This window comes from Melanostigma gelatinosum, assembly GCF_949748355.1.
Source record: "Melanostigma gelatinosum genome assembly, chromosome: 12".
Lineage (NCBI taxonomy): Eukaryota > Metazoa > Chordata > Actinopteri > Perciformes > Zoarcidae > Melanostigma > Melanostigma gelatinosum.
The window spans coordinates 211,280-231,125 of NC_136645.1; the positions used below are offsets into that span (position 1 = coordinate 211,280).

The following is a 19,846-nucleotide window of genomic DNA, read 5'->3' on the forward strand; positions in this document are numbered from 1 at the left end:
TATATAAATAAACTATTATATTTATTATTATCATTAATCACACAAGATATGTTTTTAGATTAAACCTTGTAGCGGGCAAGGAAAACCTGGTCGCAGACTGTCTCTCCAGGGCTGTCACCGGGGCTGTCCAGTTAGGCTTTGACTATAACAAGATGGCAGAGGATCAAGTTACAGACCCGGGCGTCCAGGAGTTGAGGACGGCAGTCACGGGACTGCGGTTGGAGGAGGTCCCGTTTGGCGAAACTGGCGTTACGCTCCTGTGCGACGTCTTCACAGGCCAGCCGCGGGAACGACGAATGGAGACAGCAGGTTTTCAATGCTATTCATGGACTGTCCCACCCCGGCAAGAGGGCGTCTCAGAAGTTGATCTCAGCAAAATTTGTCTGGAACGGGCTGAAAAAGGATATACGGAAGTGGGCCGGGACTTGTGTGGTGTGCCAGCGCTCCAAGGTGCACAGTCACATAAAGGCCCCGTTAGCACAGTTCTCGGTGCCAGAAAGGAGGTTCGATCATGTGAATGTGGACTTGGTAGGACCTTTGCCCCCATCCCGTGGGGTCACACATCTCCTCACGATGGTAGACCGAACCACTCGTTGGCCAGAAGCTGTCCCGTTGTCATCAACAACGGCAGATGAGGTGGCTCGGGCATTTATTCAGGCTTGGGTCGCCAGGTTCGGAGCCCCGGCTGACGTTTCCTCGGACCGAGGCCCACAGTTTACATCAGAGCTGTGGAATGCAGTGGCAGGAAGCCTAGGGGTGAAGCTCCATCGCACTACCGCCTACCACCCGCAGGCTAATGGCTTATGCGAGCGGTTCCACCGGTCGATTAAAGCTGCTCTCCGTGCCAGCCTCAAAGACAGCAGTTGGGTGGACAGGCTTCCGTGGGTCATGTTGGGGCTTAGGACAGCCCCCAAAGATGATCTGCAAGCTTCATCGGCTGAGCTGGTCTATGGAGAGCCACTGCGGGTCCCGGGGGAGTTTATCCCCAAAGTCACAGACCCTTGGTCTGCAACCCAGCAGCGGGAAACACTCCTGGAATAAGCCAGGCTGTTTAAACCAGTGCCCACGTCGCAGCACGGCCTTCCGCAGTCATATGTCCCGTCCAGCCTCAGGTCAGCGGAGTATGTGTTTGTTCGCCAGGACGGCCACCGTGGACCCTTTCAACCCCCCTACGTCGGCCGTTTCGGGTGCTGGAGACCGGAGACAAAACCTGCAAGGTCGACATGGGCGGCAAGCTGGAGTACGTGTCGGTTGACTGCCTTAAACCAGCACATCTGGACCTGGACCAACCTGTACGGTTGGCTGAACCCCCACGGCGGGGGCGGCCTCGTGCCCGCCCACCTCAGCACGACAGGACCCGGAGGGGGCCTTCAACGGTGGTTCTGCCTCCGGCCCCAGAGACACGGAGTCGGGCTGGTCGGTTGATCCGGGCCCCCAAACATGAATGGTTGGGACTAATCTCGGGAGTTGGTGAATTCTGGGGGGAGGCATGTAGGGGACGACCGAATTCACGGGGTCCCTTTAAGGAAAGGGGCGTAACCCTGGTGACATAGGGGGTTAAAGGGTGACAGGAAGTGAATGTGTTTTATGTTTTGTATGGATGGAAATAAACGGCCACAAGGTGCAGCCAAAGGGAATACTCGACTCCTTGTTTATTTCCACACACCTACACCAGTATGATTTAATACAAAAAAAATGAAAGTATCAAACACGCATTACTACTTTGCAGTTAAATATTTAACATGTATTCCAACACGAAAAAAATCAGTAAATAACACTTATATAATATAATATAACATGTTTATTTATTGAGATGCCCCTATGGACCTTGTTATAGGAGGTAAAGATCAGGAGAAGTAAACATGAAGTGTAAATACTGATGTTAAATTAAGCTATGATGAGTTTTCACTGTTAATTTACCATCTGAATTACATGTTAATAATAATAATGAATCAATTTTCTATCGCGTTTTTCAAGATACCCAAAGATGCTTTACAGGGCTGAGACAAATAGAACAAACAAACAAACACAAAAAACGACAAAAAAAAGAATAACTGGAGAAGCTGCGCTGAATGGGTCATGTAGGGGAGGGTAGGGTGCCGGATTAGCAGGTGAAGGCGAGGTTGAAGAGGTGGGTTTTGAGGGCTTATTTGAATGATGCTAGGGAGGGAGCCTCACGGATGTGGATGGGGAGGGTGTTCCAGAGGGGAGGTGCAGCAGCTGAGAAGGCCCTGTCACCCCAGGTCCAGCGCTTGGTCCTGATGGTCTTCAGAGTGTTTGCACCGGCGGACCTGAGGCAACGGGTTGGGGCGTGGAGGGGGAGGAGGTCTGACAGGTAGGGAGGGGCCAGGTTGTTTAGGGCTTTGTAGGTGGTGAGTAGTATTTTGAAGTCTATTCTGTATTTGACCGGGAGGTTGTGAAGGACCGGGGTGAGGTGATCATAGCGGCGGGTGGAAGTGAGCAGTCGAGCGGCAGAGTTCTGAACATATTGGAGTTTATTGATGATTTTGTTGGGAGAACCATAGAGGATGCTGTTGCAGTAGTCCAGTCTGGAGGTTATGAGGGCATGGATGAGAATTTCGGTGGTGGCAGAGGACAGGGAGGGTCGGAGGCGTGCAATGTTCCTGAGGTGAAAGAAGGCCGTTTTGGTGATGTGGTTGGCGTGGGGTAGAAAAGAGAGGGTGGGGTCGAGGATGATACCAAGGTTGCGGACCTGGGTGGAGGGGGTGACGATGGAGCCATCAATGTTGAGGGAGAAGGACTGGGCTGAACGGGTGAGGGAGTTAGGGCCGATGAGTATTTCAGATTTGTTGCAGTGGAGTTTGAGAAAGTTCTGTTGCATCCATGACTTTATATCAGTGAGACAGGTGGTGAGAGTGGAGTGGGTGACGGCGGTGATGGTCTTGGTGGAGAAGTAGAGTTGGGTGTTGTCAGCATAGCAGTCGAAGTTGAGCCCATGACGACGGATGATTTGTCCGAGGTGAAGGATGTAAATGATGAAGAGGAGGGGACCAAGCACGGAACCTTGGGGGACACCGTGGGTGACTGGGGAGGTTGAGGATTTACAGTTGTTTATTGCAATGAATTGATGTCGGTCTGAGAGAGGTTTTTTCAGCATGGGGGTGACAGCAGCGATCTTGAGTGTGGGGGGGTAAGAGACCTGAAGACAGTGAGGAGTTGATGATGTTGGTGATGAGAGGGGAGAGTGTGAGGAGGCAGGCCTTGACTAAGGAAGAGGGGAGGGGGTCAAGGGCACAGGTGTAGATCTTCATGCTGGAGAGTATAGAGGAGAGGTGCATTTCAGTGATTGAACTGAAGGATGAGAGTGAGTGGCTTGGAAGTAGGGGAGTGTCATGTTGAGGGCTTAGGGGGGTGGTGGGGGCTACCAGCTGGTTGTGTATTGCAATGATTTGGTCGTTGAAGAAGGATAGAAATGAGTTGCATTTGCTGGTGGTGAAGGAGGTGGAGATGGTGTCCATGGGCTTGAGGAGTTTGTTGATGGTGGAGAAAAGCGTTTTGGGGTTGTTGGAGCCAGATTGGATGATGGAGGAGTAGTGAGAGGAGCGAGCGGTGTTCAGGGCATCTTTATATTGTTGTTGGTGGAGTTTGAAGGCATCAAGGTGAACAGTAAGTCCAGTTTTTTTGGCAAGACGTTCCAGTTGACGGCCCTGCACTTTGAGGAGGCGAAGTCGGTCCGTGTACCAGGGGGCGGAGTGGGTGAAGGAGATGAGTTTGGATTTTTTGGGGGCGATGACGTCAAGACAGGAGGAGAGTGCATCATTATAGTACTTGACCAGGGCAGTGGGGGAGGCAGAGACAGTGGCAGCCAAGGTGGAGGAGAGCGAGGAGATGTTGATAGACTTGATGTTCCAGAATGTTATGGTGCGATTCTGCTTAACATGGGGGGTGGGGATGTCTATGTCCAAGGTGATAGCCAGGTGGTCAGAGATGGTGAGGTCGATGCTGGTTAGATTGCTGATGGTAATGCCGGATGTGCAGACCAGATCAAGTGTGTGTCCTTTGTTATGGGTGGGAAAGTCGGCATGTTGAAGTAGTTAAAGATGTCCAGGAGTTCTGTAGAAGTTGTGGAGTCAGATGAGTCGACATGAATGTTAAAATCACCGAGTAGCAGAATGGATGGAGAGATGGCGCAAAGTTATGTGAGAAATTCAGACCGGTCAGAAGGGAAAGCAGGGTTAGGTTTTGGGGGCCGGTAAATGACTGCAGTAACCAGGGGTTTGGGACCAGACAGTTTAAAAACAAGGTGTTCAAATGAGGAGGGAGTCGGGATGGTTATTGTAGTTGTAGTGATGTCTTTCCGAAAAATTGTGGCTATTCCACCACCACGCCCATGGAGGCGTGGCTTGTCCATGTATGAATATCCAGGGGGTGTGGTTTGGTTTCGTGAAAAGTAGTCCAGTTGGTTTTGCCATGTTTCGGTGAAACAGAGAAAGTCCAGTTTATTGTCAGTGTCACAATCAGGCTTTGCCTTGTGTTTTCTGTAGCTCCTCACCTTTCAACTCAGTCACTCCCTCAGCACCAGTCCAACTCCCTTCACCTGTCCCTTATCTGTAATCAAGCACTCCCTCATCAGCACAACTCTCCTCACCTGTTCTTGTCACTACTTAAACCCGTCTATCACTCACTCACTGCCAGATCATTGTTTCTCGTGTTCATTCCTACACACCCGTTTTTTTGCTGTTCCTGTTCCTAGTTTCCAAGTCTGTCTGCCTGTCCGTGGACTACCTGTTTTTGTGCGTGAGTAATAAAGGACCTCTTTTCACTTCACCTCACTGTCTGCTCGTGAGTCCTCATTATGTCCCGTGACAGTCAGTTATGAATTCACTGAGTAAGAGGCCCTTGTTGTTTAGGGATCGGGTGTTAAACAGAGCAATTTTGAAATGTGGATGAATTTGGGCAGGTTGGGGTGCTCTGGTAAGGGGGCGGAGCCAGGCAACTCGCTCGTGCAGATTGTTGTGGTGATGACGTGCAGGAGTTGCGGTGGTGCGCTCGGCTGACCAGAGGGAGGGGATGGAGAGAGTGGAGCGATCAGGCCAGGAGGAAACTAACTTTCTGCGGGAGTCTCTGTGAATGTACCGGGGCCGACGGAGGAGTCCAAGTGTTTTGATAGCTGAGATAAACAGAGGAGCAGAGAAGTTGTTGAGGTGGAGGAGTTGCGAGGTGGAGTATTGCAGAACCATGCCAGCCTGAGGTCTTTAGTCGGTAGCACGGACTTGATGACCGGAGTTGGAGAAGTGACGAGCACGCCAGGATAATCCACAGCCGGCAGGTGATCGGAGCGGTGATGGATGAGGCGAGGAAACTGAGGAGGCAGTTCAGTCAGCTGCCAGCGTTAGCTACACGCTGACTGGAGGGCGGCTAGCTAACAGCTAACTGAAGAAGCAGCAGTTAGACTGACCGTACCAGGACAGTTGAGAGGCTATCAGGCAATCCGCCTCAGGGCAGTAGCAGGGACGAGGGTATCCAGCAGGGAGCCGGCTAGCGAGAGACCGCCAGCTAGCCAGCTAGTTGTCCAGGGAGTAGACGGTAGCAGTGGAGAGCAGGTGCAACAGGTAAGCAAACAAATCCAAATCCAAGATGAAGCGTTGCAGTAGAGTTAGAAACAGAGAAGACTGGCTATTTTACGATGATTAAACTTAACAACACTGTTAAATAAACCAAGATGTAGGTTCAATTGTGATTACGGTGGGAATGTCAGACAAAACAAACTGTCAGACGGAGCGGCGTTAGACTCGCCAGCGTCCCCGTCTCAAGGTGCGTTCACACCGGACGCGTCGGTTTTTTGACGCGCCGCAAAAACGCGTCCAATGCGCCGCCGGTTGTGTTCACACCAAACGAGATTGGCGATTCGTGCGAATCGCGCAGCGCCGGAGAGGGGGCGTGGTTTATAGACCTGGATCTGTTCAACTGTCCGCCATTAACCATGGAAAAAATAACCTCTATTTCTACGTGTTGTGGAAGTCACAGATATCCCGGGAAACGAAACGCCGTCATGTCTGGTTCATAACATTGTTAAGAGGAGCTCCGTGGATTTCATCGAGCTGTATTCACTGTGACTAGCAAGCCACGCGTCGCTGTTTACTACAGCTGTATGTACACAAAATAAACTGATTTGGCTGTGATTCAACAGCAATAAACCGACAAAAAGGGACTCCGAAATAACTACTTCATGATGCCGATTTGTAGGTTACTGGTCTTCTCAATGGAGCTCTGATGGATCGGTGCTAGGCTATGCTAACATCGTAGCAGCTCCACCAGCACTCAATAACGTCACGTAGACGTAAATACGGCAGCGTGTATTCATTGTTTGTACCGTATGGTTTACACACACACATGTATACACACAGTTTGGTCCGGTCTCTGTTGATATGAGGTATCGTAGAGCTCTGGGTGAACACAGACGGCTACAGGATTTATTGCCTGATTCAACAACGGCAGGAAGCCAGTGATGACAGGGGGAGCAACTCAACGCTGATAGGCTATCGCACCACAGCGTCACGCGATTATGTCGCTGAAGTTGAAAAATTTCAACTCACGCGTTGGCGATTTTGCGCCGCCGCAAAAACGCGTCCAACGTGCCGCGCCATCGCAAGAACTCTGCGCGCCAGTCTCATCGCGTCTGTGCATAGACTTTGTATGTAATCTAAATCGACGCGTCCGGTGTGAACGCACCTTCAGACTGCAGCTGATCAGATCATGTCCGCCTTGACATGTCCGCTTGACCCCTCCATGACCAAGTTAAGCAGATGAGACTGAGGACAAGTATGTAGAAGAAAAGATGTTCACTTTGCCTAATATGTAGCTTGACAGAGTTCTCATGTGTGTCCTCGTGTTCTCATGTATCCTTACCTCCTCATCCCTCACTCCCTACCCTGGTGTTCTCGTGTCTCCTTACCTCCTCATCCCTCACTCCCTACCCTGGTGTTCTCATGTCTCCTTACCTGCTCATCCCTCACTCCCTACCCTGGTGTTCCCATGTCTCCTTACCTCCTCATCCCTCACTCCCTACCCTGGTGTTCTCACGTTTCCTTACCTCCTCATCCCTCACTCCCTAACTGTCCGTGCTGGATCCGTCCCCGTTGTTTTAAAAAGCTAAATAAATGATTAGCATGACGTCATGCAGCTAGCTAACCTGTCTGGTGTTCAGCTAGTAGTGAAGCTTCTATGTAGTCTGCTGTCTGATTGTGAGGTCAGGCTGATCTGATATCAGAACTAACAACTGGAGACTACTGGACATCACTGGGTCACCTTCATCACCTGAGTTACAGCATCATAGTGATGAAGAGTAGAGCTGTGTCATAGTGATGAAGAGTAGAGCAGCGTCATAGTGATGAAGAGTAGAGCAGCGTCATAGTGATGAAGAGTAGAGCTGCGTCATAGTGATGAAGAGTAGAGCTGCGTCATAGTGATGAAGAGTAGAGCTGCATCATAGTGATGAAGAGTAGAGCAGCGTCATAGTGATGAAGAGTAGAGCAGCGTCATAGTGATGAAGAGTAGAGCTGCATCATAGTGATGAAGAGTAGAGCTGCGTCATAGTGATGAAGAGTAGAGCTGCGTCATAGTGATGAAGAGTAGAGCAGCGTCATAGTGATGAAGAGTAGAGCTGCGTCATAGTGATGAAGAGTAGAGCTGCGTCATAGTGATGAAGAGTAGAGCTGCGTCATAGTGATGAAGAGTAGAGCAGCGTCATAGTGATGAAGAGTAGAGCTGCGTCATAGTGATGAAGAGTAGAGCTGCGTCATAGTGATGAAGAGTAGAGCTGCGTCATAGTGATGAAGAGTAGAGCTGCATCATAGTGATGAAGAGTAGAGCAGCATCATAGTGATGAAGAGTAGAGCAGCGTCATAGTGATGAAGAGTAGAGCAGCGTCATAGTGATGAAGAGTAGAGCTGCGTCATAGTGATGAAGAGTAGAGCTGCGTCATAGTGATGAAGAGTAGAGCTGCGTCATAGTGATGAAGAGTAGAGCAGCGTCATAGTGATGAAGAGTAGAGCTGCATCATAGTGATGAAGAGTAGAGCTGCATCATAGTGATGAAGAGTAGAGCTGCGTCATAGTGATGAAGAGTAGAGCTGCGTCATAGTGATGAAGAGTAGAGCTGCGTCACAGTGATGAAGAGTAGAGCTGCATCATAGTGATGAAGAGTAGAGCTGCGTCATAGTGATGAAGAGTAGCGCTGCGTCATAGTGATGAAGAGTAGAGCTGCGTCATAGTGATGAAGAGTAGAGCTGCGTCACAGTGATGAAGAGTAGAGCTGCGTCATAGTGATGAAGAGTAGAGCTGCGTCATAGTGATGAAGAGTAGCGCTGCGTCATAGTGATGAAGAGTAGAGCTGCGTCATAGTGATGAAGAGTAGAGCAGCATCATAGTGATGAAGAGTAGAGCAGCGTCATAGTGATGAAGAGTAGAGCTGCGTCATAGTGATGAAGAGTAGAGCTGCGTCATAGTGATGAAGAGTAGAGCTGCGTCATAGTGATGAAGAGTAGAGCTGCGTCATAGTGATGAAGAGTAGAGCTGCATCACAGTGATGAAGAGTAGAGCTGCATCACAGTGATGAAGAGTAGAGCTGCATCACAGTGATGAAGAGTAGAGCTGCATCATAGTGATGAAGAGTAGAGCAGCGTCATAGTGATGAAGAGTAGCGCTGCGTCATAGTGATGAAGAGTAGCGCTGCGTCATAGTGATGAAGAGTAGAGCTGCGTCATAGTGATGAAGAGTAGAGCAGCGTCATAGTGATGAAGAGTAGAGCAGCGTCATAGTGATGAAGAGTAGAGCAGCGTCATAGTGATGAAGAGTAGAGCAGCGTCATAGTGATGAAGAGTAGAGCAGCGTCATAGTGATGAAGAGTAGAGCAGCGTCATAGTGATGAAGAGTAGAGCTGCGTCATAGTGATGAAGAGTAGAGCTGCGTCATAGTGATGAAGAGTAGAGCAGCGTCATAGTGATGAAGAGTAGAGCAGCGTCATAGTGATGAAGAGTAGAGCAGCGTCATAGTGATGAAGAGTAGAGCTGCGTCATAGTGATGAAGAGTAGAGCTGCGTCATAGTGATGAAGAGTAGAGCTGCGTCATAGTGATGAAGAGTAGAGCTGCGTCATAGTGATGAAGAGTAGAGCTGCGTCATAGTGATGAAGAGTAGAGCTGCGTCATAGTGATGAAGAGTAGAACAGCGTCATAGTGATGAAGAGTAGAGCAGCGTCATAGTGATGAAGAGTAGAGCAGCGTCATAGTGATGAAGAGTAGAGCTGCGTCATAGTGATGAAGAGTAGAGCTGCGTCATAGTGATGAAGAGTAGAGCTGCGTCATAGTGATGAAGAGTAGAGCTGCGTCATAGTGATGAAGAGTAGAGCTGCGTCATAGTGATGAAGAGTAGAGCTGCGTCATAGTGATGAAGAGTAGAGCTGCGTCATAGTGATGAAGAGTAGAGCTGCGTCATAGTGATGAAGAGTAGAGCTGCGTCATAGTGATGAACAGTAGAGCTGCGTCATAGTGATGAAGAGTAGAGCTGCATCATAGTGATGAAGAGTAGAGCTGCGTCATAGTGATGAAGAGTAGAGCTGCGTCATAGTGATGAAGAGTAGAGCTGCGTCATAGTGATGAAGAGTAGAGCTGCGTCATAGTGATGAAGAGTAGAGCTGCGTCATAGTGATGAAGAGTAGAGCTGCGTCATAGTGATGAAGAGTAGAGCTGCGTCATAGTGATGAAGAGTAGAGCAGCATCATAGTGATGAAGAGTAGAGCTGCATCATAGTGATGAAGAGTAGAGCAGCGTCATAGTGATGAAGAGTAGCGCTGCATCATAGTGATGAAGAGTAGAGCTGCGTCATAGTGATGAAGAGTAGCGCTGCATCATAGTGATGAAGAGTAGAGCTGCGTCATAGTGATGAAGAGTAGAGCAGCGTCATAGTGATGAAGAGTAGAGCAGCGTCATAGTGATGAAGAGTAGAGCTGCGTCATAGTGATGAAGAGTAGAGCTGCGTCATAGTGATGAAGAGTAGAGCAGCGTCATAGTGATGAAGAGTAGAGCTGCGTCATAGTGATGAAGAGTAGAGCTGCGTCATAGTGATGAAGAGTAGAGCTGCGTCATAGTGATGAAGAGTAGAGCAGCGTCATAGTGATGAAGAGTAGAGCAGCGTCATAGTGATGAAGAGTAGAGCAGCGTCATAGTGATGAAGAGTAGAGCAGCGTCATAGTGATGAAGAGTAGAGCTGCATCATAGTGATGAAGAGTAGAGCTGCGTCATAGTGATGAAGAGTAGAGCTGCGTCATAGTGATGAAGAGTAGAGCTGCATCATAGTGATGAAGAGTAGAGCTGCATCATAGTGATGAAGAGTAGAGCTGCATCATAGTGATGAAGAGTAGAGCTGCATCATAGTGATGAAGAGTAGAGCAGCATCATAGTGATGAAGAGTAGAGCAGCATCATAGTGATGAAGAGTAGAGCTGCATCATAGTGATGAAGAGTAGAGCTGCATCATAGTGATGAAGAGTAGAGCAGCATCATAGTGATGTAGAGCTGCGTCATAGTGATGAAGAGTAGAGCTGCGTCATAGTGATGAAGAGTAGAGCTGCGTCATAGTGATGAACAGTAGAGCTGCGTCATAGTGATGAAGAGTAGAGCAGCGTCATAGTGATGAAGAGTAGAGCTGCGTCATAGTGATGAAGAGTAGCGCTGCATCATAGTGATGAAGAGTAGAGCTGCATCATAGTGATGAAGAGTAGAGCTGCGTCATAGTGATGAAGAGTAGAGCTGCGTCATAGTGATGAAGAGTAGCGCTGCGTCATAGTGATGAAGAGTAGAGCTGCGTCATAGTGATGAAGAGTAGCGCTGCATCATAGTGATGAAGAGTAGAGCTGCGTCATAGTGATGAAGAGTAGAGCTGCGTCATAGTGATGAAGAGTAGAGCTGCTTCATAGTGATGAAGAGTAGAGCTGCATCATAGTGATGAAGAGTAGAGCTGCATCATAGTGATGAAGAGTAGAGCTGCATCATAGTGATGAAGAGTAGAGCTGCATCATAGTGATGAAGAGTAGCGCTGCATCATAGTGATGAAGAGTAGAGCTGCATCATAGTGATGAAGAGTAGCGCTGCATCATAGTGATGAAGAGTAGAGCTGCATCATAGTGATGAAGAGTAGAGCTGCATCATAGTGATGAAGAGTAGAGCTGCATCATAGTGATGAAGAGTAGAGCTGCATCATAGTGATGAAGAGTAGCGCTGCATCATAGTGATGAAGAGTAGAGCTGCATCATAGTGATGAAGAGTAGAGCTGCATCATAGTGATGAAGAGTAGAGCTGCATCATAGTGATGAAGAGTAGAGCTGCATCATAGTGATGAAGAGTAGAGCTGCATCATAGTGATGAAGAGTAGAGCTGCGTCATAGTGATGAAGAGTAGAGCTGCATCATAGTGATGAAGAGTAGCGCTGCATCATAGTGATGAAGAGTAGAGCTGCATCATAGTGATGAAGAGTAGAGCTGCGTCATAGTGATGAAGAGTAGAGCTGCGTCATAGTGATGAAGAGTAGAGCTGCATCATAGTGATGAAGAGTAGCGCTGCATCATAGTGATGAAGAGTAGAGCTGCATCATAGTGATGAAGAGTAGCGCTGCATCATAGTGATGAAGAGTAGAGCTGCATCATAGTGATGAAGAGTAGCGCTGCATCATAGTGATGAAGAGTAGAGCTGCATCATAGTGATGAAGAGTAGAGCTGCGTCATAGTGATGAAGAGTAGAGCTGCGTCATAGTGATGAAGAGTAGAGCTGCATCATAGTGATGAAGAGTAGCGCTGCATCATAGTGATGAAGAGTAGAGCTGCATCATAGTGATGAAGAGTAGAGCTGCGTCATAGTGATGAAGAGTAGAGCTGCATCATAGTGATGAAGAGTAGCGCTGCATCACAGTGATGAAGAGTAGAGCTGCATCATAGTGATGAAGAGTAGAGCTGCATCATAGTGATGAAGAGTAGAGCAGCATCATAGTGATGAAGAGTAGCGCTGCATCACATGCTCTGACTGTGATGAAGACTCAACACACACATGTAGATGAACGTGTGAAACATGTTGTTCTGTTCACAGCAGTGGAACGTTTCACACACTGAGCACAGATATAGAAGAGATAGAACTGCTGCTGTGTGAAGAGAACACTGCTGCTAACAACAACCTGATGTGTTTGAAGTGTTCACACACAATGTTCTTCACCTTTAGTTCATAGAGCGGCACTTTAAAATAAAAGAGAGCAAAACACTACTTATGAATTCATCATTGAACTTTACCATAACAATGAGATTAATCGCAAAAAATCCATGCGATTAAACATTGTAATCGTTGCCCAGCACTAATATAAGAGTATATAAATACACAGACATGTTCAGATTATCTGATATACAATCATTAAAGAACTCGTTAACACATTGAAATAAAAGGCTTTTTAAAAACAGTTTCATTCACTTCTACAGAAGACAAGCGGCCATCTTTGAAATTATCCTAATTATTGAATTTATTGATTAATCTGTCGATTGTTTTCCCAAATATTTGATTAATCACTTTGTTTCCAAACGTTCAGTAATAGTGAGCAAATTATCACAATTGAGACAGAAAAAAAGTAGATTTTTCTTTTATTTTCGATTGAAAAAAGAACAGTTAGTATACATTTGTTTTGTAAAATTCGATGAAAACTGATTCTTTTAAAGTTCAGTTCACAACATTTAGATTCTGTAAAAAAAAGATCAGCAGGAACAAAAAGAAACAGGAGCTGAGTACGGAGTCAAAAAAGGGACGAAAGTATTTTAAAAACATTTAACAATATGGTTAAACAAATAAAATGCTTCAGTGAACAAGTGATTGTCAAAGTTCCCACGCTGGGTTTGACAGTAAAGTAACGACGTTATTTCAGAATCTAAATCTTACTCGTGAACAAGTTAGTCGACTTATCTTTTATCATATTAAACTGAATATCTGACAAAAGAAGTCACTTAAAGACATTTTATCGGTCATACAATTCATCGATAATCACAATAGTTAATCCTTAGTTGCAGTTATTAGCGCCTTTAAATTGCTGAATTTGTGCACAAATTTAGGAATAAAAATGTTAATACTTAAAAAGAAAAGATCATGAGAACAACTTATTTCATAAAGAAAACTGGGATTTTAAAAACTAGTTGTGACCGGCTTCTCTTCTCTTGAAATATCTTTTCTGGACATTTTGACTCCACAGGAACACGTGCTAACGTTAGCTAGCGACTCCGTGTATCAGGAGAAGAACCTCTAAAAGAAGGAATGTTGGCTTGCTAACTGATTTTAGGGTTTAGAGTCCCGCATCCGGCTTCAGGTCCCGAGTCCGGCTGGAGGTCCGGCTTCAGGTCCCGAGTCCGGCTTCAGGTCCCGAGTCCGACTGCAGGTCAGAGTCCGGTGGTCTTCAGCTGGAGGATTAGCTTTGTATTCGTGTGTCTGTTCACAAACTGTAGAACTGGTCTGAGATCAGGAACTGAAGCTTTCTTCTTGAAACTAAATTTAGATTTTAACTGAATTTGTTTTGAGGATCGAAGAACATGATGAATCTGCGTCACCACTGTTGTTGTTTTGTTTATTTGGCCTCAGCTAACATGGGAACACTTTGAGTCAACACACTGCCATTAAACTGTGATGGACTAATATTAAATACTGGAATCAGCTTCTAGATAGAGAAACTAAGGGATTCAATTCAACAACATTCAGTTTCACAAACTTCAAGTTGAATCTGAAAGTTTTTGATGGAACAAAGAAAAAGTGAAGTTGTGTCCCTGAAGTAGTCGTAGTGCGTTCAGGGTCAGCAGAAGCTAAGTGGTCATTGGTTCATTCAGTCAGTTGAGGTTGTTGAAGCCATTGTGGTGTGTTCAGGGACAGTTATTAAAGCTGTGGTGGTGCATTCAGGGACAGTTGTTGTTATTGAAGCTGTGGTGGCGCTTTCAGGGACAGTTGTTATTAAAGCTGTGGTGGTGCGTTCAGGAACAGTTGTTGTTGAAGCTGTGGCGGTGCGTTTAGGGACAGTAGTTGTTGAAGCTGTGGCGGTGCATTCAGGGACAGTTGTTATTGAAGCTGTGGCGGTGCGTTCAGGGACAGTTGTTATTGAAGCTGTGGCGGTGCGTTCAGGGACAGTTATTGAAGCTGTGGCGGTGCGTTCAGGGACAGTTATTGAAGCTGTGGCGGTGCGTTCAGGGACAGTTGTTGTTATTGACGCTGTGGTGGTGCGTTTGGGGACAGTTGTTGTTATTGAAGCTGTGGTGGTGCATTCGGGGTCAGTAGAGGTTGTTGAAGTGGCCGTGGTGTGTTCAGGGTCCGTTGATGTTGTTCCTGCGGGGAAGGCGCAGGGCAGCAGCGCTCTGCCGGCTCTCCAGAGTGTTCTGGACCATGTCCTTCCACTGGTCATCGGAGATCTCAGTGGCCCAAGACGGCACGCCAAGAGACGGCAACGCTACAGCCGCCATCGTCCTCTTCACCAGCTCCACGTGGTCTGTAGGGAGACAGGAAGTGATGTCAGAGGACAGGAAGCACAGCTGTTTAAGGTTCTTCATCAATAAAGATGATGCAACAAAACACGCGACACCGCAGAACAACAAAACACGCAGCCACGCAAAGTAAGTAAAGCTGTCAGCTTTAAAGGGTTAGGGCTAGAAGTAGTCTGTGCACTGAGGTCTGACCTTCGTCCATGGGGATTGATGCTCGGCTCCTCAGGGCCGCCGCCCCCTCAGGGTCCTCCTCATCATCACTGTCTGTGGGCGGGGTTTCAGGGAGGTGGAGACCCATCACCTGCAGGAGAGACAGACAGGTGAGACACCCAGTCATCATAATGGTTTCTGAGTCCACAACCAATCAGAGCAGGGATGTGTCTACAGGTGAGGACGAGGCCAACAAACAACATGATGATAAATAATTGTATTCGATTATTATTTTATCATATTTAAATCACTGAAGTAAACAACTGACATCTCACTGATGTGTTAGTTTCATACAAACAAATATAATAAATGACTATAAACACAACTCACCTGTACCTGCTGCTCCTCCCCCTCCTCCCCCAGCTGCCCCCCTTCAGGCTCCTGGTTTAGAGGTTGGTAATAATATCCTCCATTGTTCCCTTCCTCCTCTTCCTCCTCCCCGCCCCCTTCCTCCCCCCCGTTCCACACAGGTAGCATGGCTCCATCGGCCGGTCGCTCGTCCTCCCCCAGCTCGTCCTCAGAGTTCGGTAAGACTCTCTCCGGTCCCATCGTGGAGCTCCTCACTTCCATCCACAGACACCCTGAGAGACAGACAGGTTCATCCTCCAGTAACCATGAGTCAGCATAATGTCACTTCTTGTTCCCTCGTCTGAGGTCAAGACCCAGTGTCCCCCCTAAGGTCTTATGCTGCGTTCACACACCAAACGCGGCGTGAGTAGATTACATAAAGTCTCTGCACAGATGCCATGAGACTGGCACGAATTTGCGATGGCGCGACTGACGCGAATTCGCCCCAAACGCGTGAGTTGAAATTTTTCAACTTCTGCGAAATAATCGCGTGACGCTGTGGCGCGATAGCCTATCAGCGTTGAGTTGCTCCCCCTGTCATCACTGGCTTCCTGCCACTGTTGAATCAGGAAATAAATCCTGTAGCCGTCTGTGTTCACCCAGAGCTCTGATACCTCATATCAACAGAGACCGGACCAAACTGTGTGTATACATGTGTGTGTGTAAACCATACGGTACAAACAATGAACAGACAATGCCGTATTTACATCTACATGACTCAGACGACTGAGTATTGGTGGAGCTGCCACAATGTTAGCTTAGCCTAGCAGCGATCCATCCGAGCTCCATTGAGAAGACGAGTACAAATCGGCATCATTACGTAGTTATTTCGGAGTCCCTTTTTGTCGGTTTATTGCCGTTGAATCACAGCCAAATCAGTTTATTTAGTGTTCACACAGCTGTAGTAAACAGCGACCGGTGGCTTGCTAGACAGTGAATACAGCTCGATACAATCCACGGAGCTCCTCTGAACAATATTATGAACCAGACATGACGGCGTTTAGTTTCCTGGGATATCTGTGACTTCCACAACACGTACTAAGCAGAAATAGGTTATTTTTTCCATGGTTAATGGCGGACAGTTGAACGGCTTTCAGGGCGATAAGCCCCGCCCCCTCTCCGGCGCGATTCGCACGGCATTAGACCCTTAACCCTAACCCAGTCCTAGTGTCCCCCTAAGACCTTAAGACCTGAACCCTAACCAGTGTCCCCCTAAGACCTTAAGACCTGAACCCTAACCAGTGTCCCCCTAAGACCTTAAGACCCTAACGTTGCTATGAATTGTGGGTAATTACCTTGAGCTGAGTCTGCATCTGATGTCACAGTGAAACCAATGACATCATCAATTAGAAGAGTAACTGATTATTTATTGATAATAGACCAATAAATGTAATATTATATTATTACTATATTCATTCATTTGTTAGATTAATTACATTTAATAAATTAATGAATGAATGAATGAATTTTATTTATATGCTTAACAGAGCAGACATTTAAAAGCATAAAAAACACAATGTGACCCTAGGGTCAATAAATTATCTACACAGAGTGAATAAAAAATGTTAAAGAATAAAATAAAAATTAAATAAAAATTAAATAAAAATGTAAAACATATTTTAAGAGCAGGTCTAGGACATGGGTTTTTACTCAAATGCCAGCCTAAACAGGTGGGTTTTGAGCTGGCTTTTAAAAGTATCCACAGTATCTGCGAGGCGCAGAGTGGCAGGCAGAGCATTCCAGAGCCTCGGGGCCACTGCCTCAAAGGCTCGGTCACCACGGGGCCACTGCCTCAAAGGCTCGGTCACCACGGCTCTTACATCGTGTGCGTGGGACAGAAGACCTCGAGCGTTTGACCTGAGAGTGCGGGCGGGTGAATAGGGGCGAAGTAGATCAGCTACATAAGCCGGAGCCTGACCGTGAAGTGCTCTGTAAGTGATGGTGAGAATGTTGAAGTGTATCCGAGATGCTACAGGGAGCCAGTGGAGAGATCGGAGTACGGGGGTGATGTGAGACCGTCGGTTTGTCCTGGTGAGTAATCTGGCGGCAGCGTTTTGGATGACCTGCAGACGGTTAAGAGCAGATACACTGAGTGATGTAAAAAGTGAGTTGCAGTAGTCAATGTGTGAAGAGATAAATGTGTGTATGATCATTTCTAATTCAGGTGTTGATAATACAGATCTCAGTTTACTGACATTTCTTAGATGGAAGAAACATGACCTGGACAGCTGCTTAACATGTTGGTCAAATGACATGGATCGATCAAAGAAAATCCCAAGATTACACAGGTTGCAATGGGCAGCAGAGGAGAGAGGACCAATAATCTGCCTGATCATGGGGACAAACTCCTCTGGAGCAATAACTAGGACCTCCGTCTTAGAGTCGTTGAGTTGTGAGCAGTTTTCTGCCGTCCAGTCTCTGATGGCATTGACACAGTCCAGGAGCCGAGTTAATGTGAATGCCTCGCTGGGTTTAAATGACAGATGAAGTTGGATGTCGTCTGCATATAAGTGATATGACACATTATAGCTTTTTATGATCGGTTCCAAAGGTAACAGATAAAGGGAAAATAACAAAGGCCCCAGAACCGAGCCCTGCGGTACACCACAAGAAAGTGGAGAGGTAACAGACACAAAATCACCCACAGAGACATTGAAACTTCTGTCACTGAGGTAAGATGTAAACCAGTCTATCGCTATGCCAGATATGCCCACCCAATCACGTAGCCTCTTAATCAGGATGTCATGGTCTACAGTGTCAAATGCAGAACTGAGGTCCAGAAGAACTAACACAGAGCAGTCACCTGCATCAGCACACATGAGAATGTCATTTGAAACCCTCAGGAGAGCGGTTTCAGTAGAGTGTTGCTTACGAAACCCAGACTGGAACTTGTCGTACATGTTGTGCCTCTCCAGTGCAGCAGTAAGTTGTTTGGCCACCACTTTCTCTAAAAGTTTGGACAGGAAAGGCAGTTTTGATATGGGCCTGTAGTTCATGGGCAAAGCTGGATCTAAGTTAGGTTTCTTTAATATGGGCTGGATAGTGGCATGTTTGAAATAGGAAGGGACAATTCCTGTAGACAATGAGGAATTGACAGTAGATGTTACTGCAGGGCCAATAGTGAGCAGAACTTTCTTAAATAGAGAGGATGGAATTATATCCAGAGGGCAAGTTGATGGCTTTGTTTTGGTAATTAAGTCCATCAGGTCTTGAAGGCTGATAGGCTGGAAAGAGTCCAGAACAGCAGGAGATTGCGAGGAGCTACAAGTAGCCGAACAGATCCCAGGCCGAATGCCAGACCTAATACCTGTTACCTTATCAATACAATAGATCAGGAATTTGTTGCAATCGTCAACAGAATAGCATGGTACAGTGGAGACAGACGGTGAAACAATTCCTCTAATTGTGTCAAACAGAATCTTGGGATTTTTCTTTGAAGAAGAGATTAGGTTGGCAAAATAAGCAGTTCTAGCTTCCATTACTATAGTATTAAAAGAAACTCTGAGGTCTTTGAGATATAAACGATGCACTTCTAGCCCAGTAGCTTTCCAGAGCCGCTCTGCCCTGCGACACTTCTGTCTCACGCAAGCAAAGTGGTGCAATGTTCATGAAATGACTGTATCAAGTGTTCAACATCATTGAGATTTGTGTAAAAGTCACAGCAGAAGTGCATAGAGAACTGATCAGCTGTACTCTGAGTAATAATGCGTGAGTGGAATGTTAGTTTCAGACACAAGGGGTCAGCATTGACAGAAAGATCAAAGAAAATACATTTATGGTCACTGATCAATAGGTCCTCACAACGGGTATTATCAATATCAAGACCCAGAGAGAACACAAGGTCCAAGGTGTGACCACCCCTGTGAGTGGCGCCAGAAACATGTTGCGTGAAATTAAAAGATTCAGTAATATTGAGAAACTCAGTAGCAATACAGTCTGTGGTATCATTGACATGCAGATTAAAATCACCAACCAGAAGCACTTTGTCTAGCTTGATGATAGAGGTCCAAAAGTCTGTGAATTCTGATAAAAACTGACCTGCAGGACCTGGAGGTCGGTAAATTAAAACACAGTAAAACGGCTTTAGCCGGCCCACTTTAGTCAGCTGTAGTTCAAAAGTAGCATAGGATTCTGAAACCTGAAAATTATTTTCTCCTCTTAAAAACAGGTCATTATTTCATCATTAATTATTATTAAAATATATACGTGTATGAATGAATGAAGTCTGTTTGTTTTTGTTATTATTATCATTTATGTATTCTGTAAGGAATCATATTAAACAAAGACACCTGGAGCAGCTAACAGTTAGCAGCTAACAAAGCTAGTTAGCTCCGCGTCTTGAACTATTATTCTGCTCTTTGTTCTCGTTTTATAACGAGAAGAAGAATAAACTCTCTCTATGTGAAGTGTTGACTGTCTTACCTGTCTGTCTGTCCGTCTGTCTGTCTGTCCACCTGTCTGTGTGTTCGGTGCTTCAGGTTGCTGGTAGTAGCCGTTAGCCGCTGCTAACTGCAGCTGCAGATCGGGAACACTTCCGGGTACGTCACGACATAGTGACACAAGTGACGCATAATAGATCTTTTTTTTAAATAAATAACTTTATTAACAGCATGAACAATTTACATCAAGAACGACAAAGTAAAATACAATAAAACTCATATTCAACATCAGATCATTTTTATTTCATGATAAAAACAAAAAAGGTATAAATAGTTTTTTCTTCATTGATGTTTTTATTGATTTATTTATCCAATTAAATTGTATTTGTACAGCTGTTCTGTTCTGC

At 46.3% G+C, this 19,846-nt stretch overlaps 1 protein-coding gene across 2 annotated transcripts; it reads right to left on the reverse strand.

Moving 5' to 3' along the window:
* Positions 1 to 12,616: 12,616 nt before the first annotated feature.
* On the reverse strand, positions 12,617 to 19,613 carry mea1 (male-enhanced antigen 1). Of its 2 annotated transcripts, XM_079280988.1 has the most exons (5): positions 19,483 to 19,576; positions 16,979 to 17,123; positions 15,043 to 15,293; positions 14,695 to 14,803; positions 12,617 to 14,507 (listed from the first exon to the last, which is right to left on the reverse strand). In XM_079280988.1, exons 3-5 carry the CDS (start codon positions 15,280 to 15,282, stop codon positions 14,326 to 14,328), a joined length of 531 nt encoding a protein of 176 aa, XP_079137114.1. In that variant the 5' UTR covers positions 15,283 to 15,293; positions 16,979 to 17,123; positions 19,483 to 19,576; the 3' UTR covers positions 12,617 to 14,325. The 2 variants fall into 2 exon arrangements, with proteins under 2 accessions (XP_079137114.1, XP_079137113.1); XM_079280987.1 differs by lacking the exon at positions 16,979 to 17,123 and having other exon boundaries at positions 19,483 to 19,613.
* Between the last annotated feature and the right edge of the window lie 233 nt (positions 19,614 to 19,846).

Coding starts and splice junctions, on each gene's coding strand:
- mea1 (XM_079280987.1), bottom strand. CDS start 15,282: ATGGAAGTGAGGAGCTCCACGATGGGACCGGAGAGAGTCTTACCGAAC. Junction 14,804..15,042: donor GGGAGGAGCAGCAGGTACAG/GTGAGTTGTGTT, acceptor TCTCTCCTGCAG/GTGATGGGTCTCCACCTCCC. Junction 14,508..14,694: donor ATCAATCCCCATGGACGAAG/GTCAGACCTCAG, acceptor GTCTCCCTACAG/ACCACGTGGAGCTGGTGAAG.